The sequence below is a fragment of the Eptesicus fuscus genome, chromosome 13, assembly GCF_027574615.1.
Source record: "Eptesicus fuscus isolate TK198812 chromosome 13, DD_ASM_mEF_20220401, whole genome shotgun sequence".
NCBI classification, from domain to species: Eukaryota; Metazoa; Chordata; class Mammalia; order Chiroptera; family Vespertilionidae; genus Eptesicus; species Eptesicus fuscus.
The window spans coordinates 79,709,214-79,717,613 of NC_072485.1; the positions used below are offsets into that span (position 1 = coordinate 79,709,214).

An 8,400-nucleotide genomic window follows, 5' to 3' on the forward strand; every position below is an offset into this window, starting at 1 on the left:
GTCACTCATTAGCATAAACTAACTCAGGTGTGGTCCAAAGGGGACTGGCTCTACTCCTATGACTCAGGAAATTGTAAGGATTTCAGGAGCTCTGTGCCAGGAACCAGGGACAAAGACCAAATATATGTATAAATATATGTATTTTTATTATGCTGCATTTGGTTATGTATGTCATTGCTCCCAGGGACAGGAACCAGGTGGCTAGGAGTCAGGAATAGGAGGTGACTTTTGGTTCAAAATTCAAAATGTACAAAACTCAAATGACTATATCACCTGTTTGAAAAATAAAAAGACTCTGTCGTCCTTGTCTTGGCTACTAATGTCTGCAGCCTCCAGGCTTGCTTTTCTTTGTTTTCTTTTTAAACAAACTGCAAGCCATAGTGTTTTTGTGGGTTTTTAAAATATGTTTTTTATTGATTTCAGAGAGAGGACGTGAGATAGAAACATTGATTGTCTGCCTCCTGCACACCCCCCACTGGGGATCGAGTCCACAACCCAGGCATGTGCCCTTGACTGGAATCAAACCCAGGACCCTTCAGTCCACAGGTTGACGCTCTACCCACTGAGCCAAACCGGCCAGGGCTGTAACACATATATGAGCTCCATCCTTTTTTTTTTTTTTTTTTTTTTTAGAAAGAGAGAGGGGGGAGAGAGCAAGAAACATCAGTTTGTTGTTCCACTTATTTATGCATTCATTGGTTGCTTCTTATATGTGTCCTGACCAGGGATCGAATCCGCAACCTTGGCATACCCGATGCTCCAATCGATCCAGCTACCCGGCCGGGCTGTGCTCTGCTCTTGAGGCAGTTCTAACCCCTTCTCGGCTTAGAGCATTCAAAACCCATTTGGGTACAATACCCGTTTTACAGATGAGGCAATGGGGGAGATTAAGTAACATGCCCAGGTCACGCAGGAACCTGGGATTTGAAGCTGCCTGGCTCAGAGACCGAGACTTAATCACTCCTCCAGGCTGTCGCTCTAAGAACCCCGTTCCTCAGAACCACCCCCCTCGCCACCCCCCATGTAAACCTGACATTGTCCAAGGCCAGTTCAAACCCCACCTCCTCTGGAAAGCCCCCCTGCCCTTCATTAACAAATACCCTGTTGGGAGGGGGTGTCCTATCATAATCATCACATTCTATTCGATGGCAGCCCAGGGCAAGGACTAGTCTTATTCCTCAACAGACCTCAGACCGCCCCTCGGGCATTTCAGACCGAGTGTAGAGCTGTTTCATTTGAGCTTTTTGTGTGCAGTAGCCCCAGGCCCTCTGCCCAGGGCTACGCACACCTCATCTCAACCGATGTCATCCACATGGCAGACCTCATCTCCCACAGGGGGGGCCAGAAGGGGAAACTGAGGCTCAGGATGACCGCCACCAACGGGAAGGAGAAGAGCGACGACAGAACTTGTGCTCATGGGTCTCAACCACAGATCTGAACCTGCCAGACGCCTCTCTCCCCACTCCCTCCCTCCCGCCCCCACCCTGGGCCACGGAGCCAGGCCTAAGCACAGTGGACATGAGTTTATTAGAGGGGGGCAGAGTCAGAGTGGGTGCAAGTTGCAAGTTGGGAGGAGGGGCAGGGGGCTTGGGCAACACTGCCAGCCTGCGGTCAACAAGACAGGAGGCCAGGGGGCCACAGGGCAGGCAGGCCAGCTGCTCTTCACCCTGCGAGCGGTGTCCGCCCGTCCATCTGTCCGTCTGCGCCTAGGGCACTGGCAGCGGCTCCAGGAGGACTGGGGGAAGGAGGGAGAGAGGCTCAGAGAGGAAACTTCCCAGCTCACACAGCTCGGAGCTGGCAGAGCTGGGGCCTGCACCCAGACCTGCCGGTCCCCGGCCCTCCCTCTCATTCTGTCTCCCAGGCGCCCACGCCCACCCCCAGCTCCTGCCCACAACTCACTGTGCAGGGTGTAGGTGCCTGGCTCCAGAAGTAGCTGGGAGGGCAGGACCACGAGGAAGGCCCCGGCCCAGGGGTCTTCAGCCCCTGAGAGACAGGCCTGGGAGGGAGAGCCGTACCACTCGGGGCTTGGGGAAGGACTCTTGGGTAAGACAGGCAAGGGGCAGGGTTGGCGGCAGTAGTGACTATGGAGAGGGGGTGAGCCACAGAGGGAGCAGCAGGGTGGTGAGAAGCCGGGGGCCCGGGGGAGGGTGATCCCGGCCTTTGAGTAGCTCCTGTGAGCCCCGCCGTGGTGGGGGCACCGCTCCCGAGTCCAGGCCCAGTGGGACGGCTCCGTGGCCATGACCTGGCAGGGGTGGAATAAACGGTAAATGGGGGCTGGGGGGGGGTCCCCGGCCTCTTTTTCCCACCCCAGGATGCCACCAGGGCCTCACCTTCTCACAGTGCCGGCGGCTCACTAAAGCCCGGAAGCCCATCCTGGCCCACAGCTTGTCCCTCTGGCGCAGGAAGTCTGCCACCTGATTGTGCCAACCCTCGCCCAGGGCCCACGGGAAAATCATACACTTGGCTTCCTCCAGGTCCTCCTCCATATCGTTTGCAAGGTACCTGGCCACAGGGGTGGGGTGGGCAGGGGCTATGAGCATCTGCCCTGCCCACCCTACAACAAGGAGGACGGGCAGAGTGCCCCCCCCCCCGGGGCGCTCACAGTGCCAAGAACAGGTTGCTGCAGGTGTACTCGCTGAGCTTCAGGTTGGCGCGCCGGAAGTAGACCAGCACCATGGCCAGGAGATACTGCGGGCACAGCACGGGGGGGGGGGGGGGGGGTTAGAGTGGGCACGGGGGAGGGGAGCTGCGCCAGGCCTATGTGCACCCAAGGAAGTTCTGTGGGGGTTAGAGAAACGGGGGTTCAGTGGTGGGGAGGGGTCTGCAGAGACATGGGCTGAAAAAGCAGGCGGTCCCTCCAGACCAGGGGACCCGGTGAACCAGCAGCATGCGACCCCCACTAAGTCAACCTTCCCCAAGTGGCCGCAACGGCGACCCGAAGTCCCAGTCCCCTCACCTTATCTGAAATCTGGAAACAGGGATCTCTGGCGAGGAATTCCTGAAGGAAGCTGTGCTCTGCGGGGAGAGGAGAAACCGTCAAGTGGGGTTACCACCCACCTCCCCCCAGACAAGCGTGGCGTGAAGCTCCAAAGCCCCAGACTCCACGGAACCCACCTGCCGAACCAGGGCCACCTGGGGAGGGAAGGGGCGGTGAGAGCCCGCCTCTCCTGTCCGTTTCCAACTTGGACCCTCCCCTGCCAGCCCCGGCAACGCACCCAGAAGGCGGAGGAAGGCCCGCAGCTCCAGGTGCTGGCGGGCAGGGAGAGGCCCGCTGCCCCCATCTTGACAGCTCCAGCCCCACAGCTTCACCTGGATGGCAACCTCGTGGGCAGGGGCTCGGGCTTTGCTCATCTCATAGGGGGCGGGGCGGGTGGGGCGGGGCGGGGGTGGGTACCTGTAGAGAAAGGAGCCCCAGGACTTAGCAGCTTTCCCCTCGCCCCCAGCAAGTCAAGGGAGTGGTGAGGCTGGTCTGAGAGAGGCCTCCAGAAGGTGGAGGGATGAAGATGGAGACTTGGGGGCTTGGAAGAGAAGGAAACTGGGGGGCCTGTAGGGTGGGGAGGCCAGAAAAGAGCAGAGATCCTAGAGGCTGCAGCTCCCCACCCCCGCCCAGCCCCTCCAGGCTGGGCCAGAGAGAAGAGCAGCAGCAGGCAGCACTGAGGGACCCTAAGTGCCTGGGGCTGTGCTAAATGCGTGGAGGGCATCACCTCATTCCGCCCTGGTAGGCAGACAGAACCGGAGACCCATTTTGCAAACATGGAAACAAGTGTGAAGATTCATGGCCACCTAAAAGTGGAGCCAGTCTGACCCCCAAAACCAAAGAGTTTGATTCTCCCCATGCTCCCCCAACTCATTACCACCCTCTCACCATGCACCAAAGTGGCAAACTTTACGGAACCACTAACGCCTTATTTCACAGGGGGAAACTGAGGCCCAGAAGGAGGGCTGTTATACAAATGCTTGGGTTTAAGCAAGTTGAGTTGGGACCACCTCAAACTTATCAAGTCCTGGAGAGAGACGCCACCTAAAGGACTCAGGAGAAGGTGCCGCCCACCGCCCTGAGGTCAACCTGGGAGCCTCCGCCTAGGACCCCACAAGCAGCCCAGCCTCCTCCTCTGCTCTCCAGAAGCCTCACCTGAGCTCAGGGATGACCTACAGCGTAGCCAGCAGCCTCCAGTGACTGCGTTAATATAGCCTCAGAGCTGCCCGCCCACAGCTCGCTGCCAGCCCGCCCCTTCCTGGGAGTGGGGACTTGGGCCAGCCCCACCTACCTACCTCTACCAGGAGTGAATCTGGCCTCCACCGCTCCCTCCCCAGCTGCCCAAGATACCAACTTCCCCAAAGCCTCATCACCTGCAGAGGTGACCCCTCCCCACCTCTTTACCAATGCAGAGCCAGGTGCAGGGCATGAGGCCATGACTGACGTGTGAGTTAAAGTTCACCGATTGTGCCTCGCCGGGGCAGGGTCGCTGGGGCAGGGTCTCGGGGTGTGCCTGTGTTTTCTTCAGATCCAGGAATCCCAAAACCTGGGAGCCAGAAAGAAGATGATCCTGGCGTGAGACTCCCAAGAGGCTACATTCCCTTCCCAAGATCCTTTGAGGGAGGGCGGGAGAGCCTGACCCATGGCTCAGAGTTGGTAAAGGAAGGCTTTACCCCAAACCACTAAGCCACCCTGACCCGTCGCTCAGTGGTTAGAGCTTCTGCCCCCGGATTGAAGGGTCATGGGTTCGATTTCTGTCAAGGGTGCAGGTTCCCCAGCCCTGATAGGGCCGAGTGTGGGAGGCAACCAATCGATGTTTCTCTCTCTCTCTCTCTCTCTCTCTCTCCCCCTCTTCCCCTCCCATTCTCTCTGGAAATCAACTGAAAAAATATCCTCAGTGAGGATTAAAAAACAAAAAACAAAATCACTAAGCTACCGCTGCCCTGCCCACCCCTCCCCCACCCCACCCCACCCCTCCCCACCCCCACCCCTTCCCACCCCCTGGGGCCGGCAGCATTAGGCCCTTTGGGCTTCAAGTCTCCACTGGCTCATTACTGCCCACAGTCCCACCTACAATCAGCTCCTACACCACTTTCCACATTTGACAGGTGACTTTTTCCCTTTTTGTGTGTGTGGTAAAATATACATTACAAAATTGACTACCTTAATGGTTTTTAAGTTTATTGGTTTTAAGTACATTCCTATTGGTGTGAAATCAACACCCACTATTTATCTCCAGAACTCTTCATCTTGCAAAACTGGATTTCCTTGCCCATGAAACACTAACCCCCCCAGCCCCTGGTGCCACCTTTCTATTTTCTTTTCTTGTCTTTTTTTTTTTAAATATATTTTATTGATTTTTTTTACAGAGAGGAAGAGAGAGGGATAGAGAGTTAGAAACATCGATGAGAGAGAAACATCCATCAGCTGCCTCTTGCACACCCCCCACTGGGGACGTGCCCGCAACCAAGGTACATGCCCTTGACCGGAATTGAACCCGGGACCCTTAAGTCCGCAGGCCGACGCTCTATCCACTGAGCCAAACCGGTTTTGGCACTTTTCTTGTCTTTTTAAAAGAATTTTTTTTTAATTTTTATTTATTGATTTTGGAGAAAGAGAGGAAGGAAAGGAAGAGAGGGAGAGAGAGAGAGACATCGATTTGTTGTTCCACTCATTTATGCATTCATTGATTCATTCTCGTATGTGCCCTGACCAGGGATTGAACCTGAAACCTTGATATTTGGAGGACATTCTAACCAACTGAGCTACCGGCCAGGGCCACCGTTTCATTTTCTGTCCCTATGAATTCGACTACTCCAGATACCACATGTCAGTGGAATCATACGGCGTCTGTCTTTTTGTGACTGGCTCATTTCACTTAGCATACTGTCTATTGGTTCATTCATGCTGTAGCCTTTGTCAGAATTTTCTTCCTTTTTTAAGACTAATATTGATTCTATGTTTATGCCACATTTTGTTTGAGACTCTGCTTTCAATACTCTGGGTTATATACCCAGATGTGGAATTGCTGCATCATTTGGTAAGTCTATTTTTAATTTTTGAGGAAACATCAAATTGTTTTTCATAGCGTTTGAACCATTTTACGTTCCACAAACAATGCACAGGGTTCTTATTTCTCCACATTCTTGCCAACAGTTGTTATTTCCTGTTTTGTTGGTAGTAGCTATCCTAACAAGTATGAGGTAGTGAGAGGTGACTTAAAATATGTATTTATTCCTGGCCGGTGGCTCAGTTGGTTGGAGCATCGTCTCATGCACCAAAAAGTTGTGGATTTGATTCATTCACTGGTTGATTCTTGTATGGACCCTAACCAGGGATTAAACTCCCAATCTTACGTATCTGGTGGATGCTCTAACCAACTGAGCTACTCAGTCAGGGAAAATAGCAAGGATTTAAAAGGCATGAAGAATATGGTTAACAAATATGACCTAGTGGACAAATCAGAAGCAGTGTACCCAACATGCAGAAAAGCATACATGCAAAACATTTTCCAATAAAGTCTCAAATTCTAAACCATAAAGTCACTGAACTAATTTCAAAAAATTAAAATCATTCAGTCTGTGTGGTGTTTGTTTTTTTTTACCACAAGACAATTAAGTCAAACATTGACAACCAACAGGTAAGTTAAGGGTTAGGGTGGGGAAGGGGGAATCCTGCATCAAGGTAAAAAAACACACAACATAAGGTAGAAAGTAGACGCCCGGCCGGCATGGCTCAGTGGTTGAGCATCGACCTATGAACCAGGAGATCACAGTTTGATTCCTGGTCAGGGCACATGCCCAGGGTGTGGGCTCCATCCCAGTGTTGGGTGTGCAGGAGGCTGTCCATCCATAATTCTCTCTCATCATTGATGTTTCTATCTTTTTCTCCCTCTCCTTTCCTCTCTGAAATCAATAAAAAAAAAATATTTTTAAAAAAGAAAGTAGATAATAGATTTGTGGTGTTTTAGCTTACAATCATAATGAAAATATTGAATGTCGCCCTAACTGGTTTGGCTCAGTGGATAGAGCATCGGCCTGCGGACTCAAGGGTTCCGGGTTCGATTCCGGTCGGGGGCATGTGCCTTGGTTGCGGGCACATCCCCAGTGGGGAGTGTGCAGGAGGCAGCTGATCGATGTTTCTCTCTCATCGATGTTTCTAACTCTCTATCCCTCTCCCTTCCTCTCTGTAAAAAATCAATAAAATATATTTTTAAAAAAAGGAAAAGAAAATATTGAATGTCAAAGTTGGGAGACACAGCTAACAGTTCTTAGAGAGAAATTTGTTACCTCAAATGCATACAATATTGGATAATAAAAAAGATAATTCAAGCTAATGAGCTAAGCTCTGTCTTAAAAAGTCACAAAATAGGAGCTGAGGGCCTCAAGTAGCTGAGGGCCGTAGCGGCTGCCTAAGTCTCCATCTCCGTGCTTCCTTCCAAACAAATCAGGACAAGAATGGGAAACAAAGTCTGCCGAAAACACAGCCTCAGCACCTTGAAAGCAGAGACCGTGCAAAGCGCAGAATAACAAGTGTAAATAAAAAGAAACACCGAATCCCGGTGCCGACCCCTCACGCCTCCGCCTCACCTCCACCTGCCACAAGGCTTTGTGCCAAGAAAACCGGAAGAGGAAACAGGAAAGTTGGCAGCTCGGCCCAAGGTTGATCTGATCTAGAAGATGCATCAGAAAGACGAGGTCCTTCCGCAGTCTTAAAATACCAGGAAAAGCTTAGACTACAGAGAAGGCATGTGGGATTTGAAGGGTTAGTCTTTAAAGTGCATAGGTTCTGGGATATGGGATAAAGGCCAGAAAAGAGAGACAGAGAGGAGAGAGAGAGACAGAAAGAGAGAGGTACACTTAGGCAATAGTGATGAAGGGAGGGAAAAAAAAGAGAAATGTAGGATCTTGCCAGACAAAAGAGAAACAAAAAGAGTGGAAGACACAAATCCCTCCTCCCACCAAATAAACAAAAATCCACTAAAATATCTGGACTTTGCTATATTGACATGAGTGTGCTATTGAAAAAAAAAAAAAAAAAAAGAGGGTGCTATTGAACTAGGAATATTGTAAAATGCCCCAATATCACACAAATGAACAGGAAGAAAATTAACAGAAGCTATGATTAAAAACAAAACAAAACAAAAAAGCCCAGCATAGGTAGCTCATTTGGTTAGAGCATCATCCTGGTACACCAAGGTTGTGGGTTTGATCCCCGTCAGAACACATACAAGAATCAACCAAGCCCAGCCAGCACAACTCAGTGGTTGAGCATTGACCTATGAATCAGGGGTCAGGGCACATGCCCAGGTTGTGGGCTCGATCCCCAGTGTGGGGCATGCAGGAGGCAGCCAATCAATGGTTCATTTTCATCATCGATGTTTCTATCTCTCCCTCTCCCTTGTGTGTGTGTGTGTGTGTGTG

General features: G+C 51.6%; 1 protein-coding gene across 1 annotated transcript; it reads right to left on the reverse strand.

The window, feature by feature from the left end:
* Positions 1–1,528: 1,528 nt before the first annotated feature.
* Positions 1,529–3,351, reverse strand: SPDYC (speedy/RINGO cell cycle regulator family member C). The gene is made up of 6 exons (XM_054725407.1): positions 3,216–3,351; positions 2,957–3,015; positions 2,603–2,688; positions 2,331–2,502; positions 1,900–2,242; positions 1,529–1,735 (listed from the first exon to the last, which is right to left on the reverse strand). Exons 1-6 carry the CDS (start codon positions 3,349–3,351, stop codon positions 1,707–1,709), a joined length of 825 nt encoding a protein of 274 aa, XP_054581382.1. The 3' UTR covers positions 1,529–1,706.
* Between the last annotated feature and the right edge of the window lie 5,049 nt (positions 3,352–8,400).

Coding starts and splice junctions, on each gene's coding strand:
- SPDYC (XM_054725407.1), bottom strand. CDS start 3,351: ATGAGCAAAGCCCGAGCCCCTGCCCACGAGGTTGCCATCCAGGTGAAG. Junction 3,016..3,215: donor GGCCTTCCTCCGCCTTCTGG/GTGCGTTGCCGG, acceptor CTCTCCCCGCAG/AGCACAGCTTCCTTCAGGAA. Junction 2,503..2,602: donor AGCAACCTGTTCTTGGCACT/GTGAGCGCCCCG, acceptor CCCTGTGGCCAG/GTACCTTGCAAACGATATGG.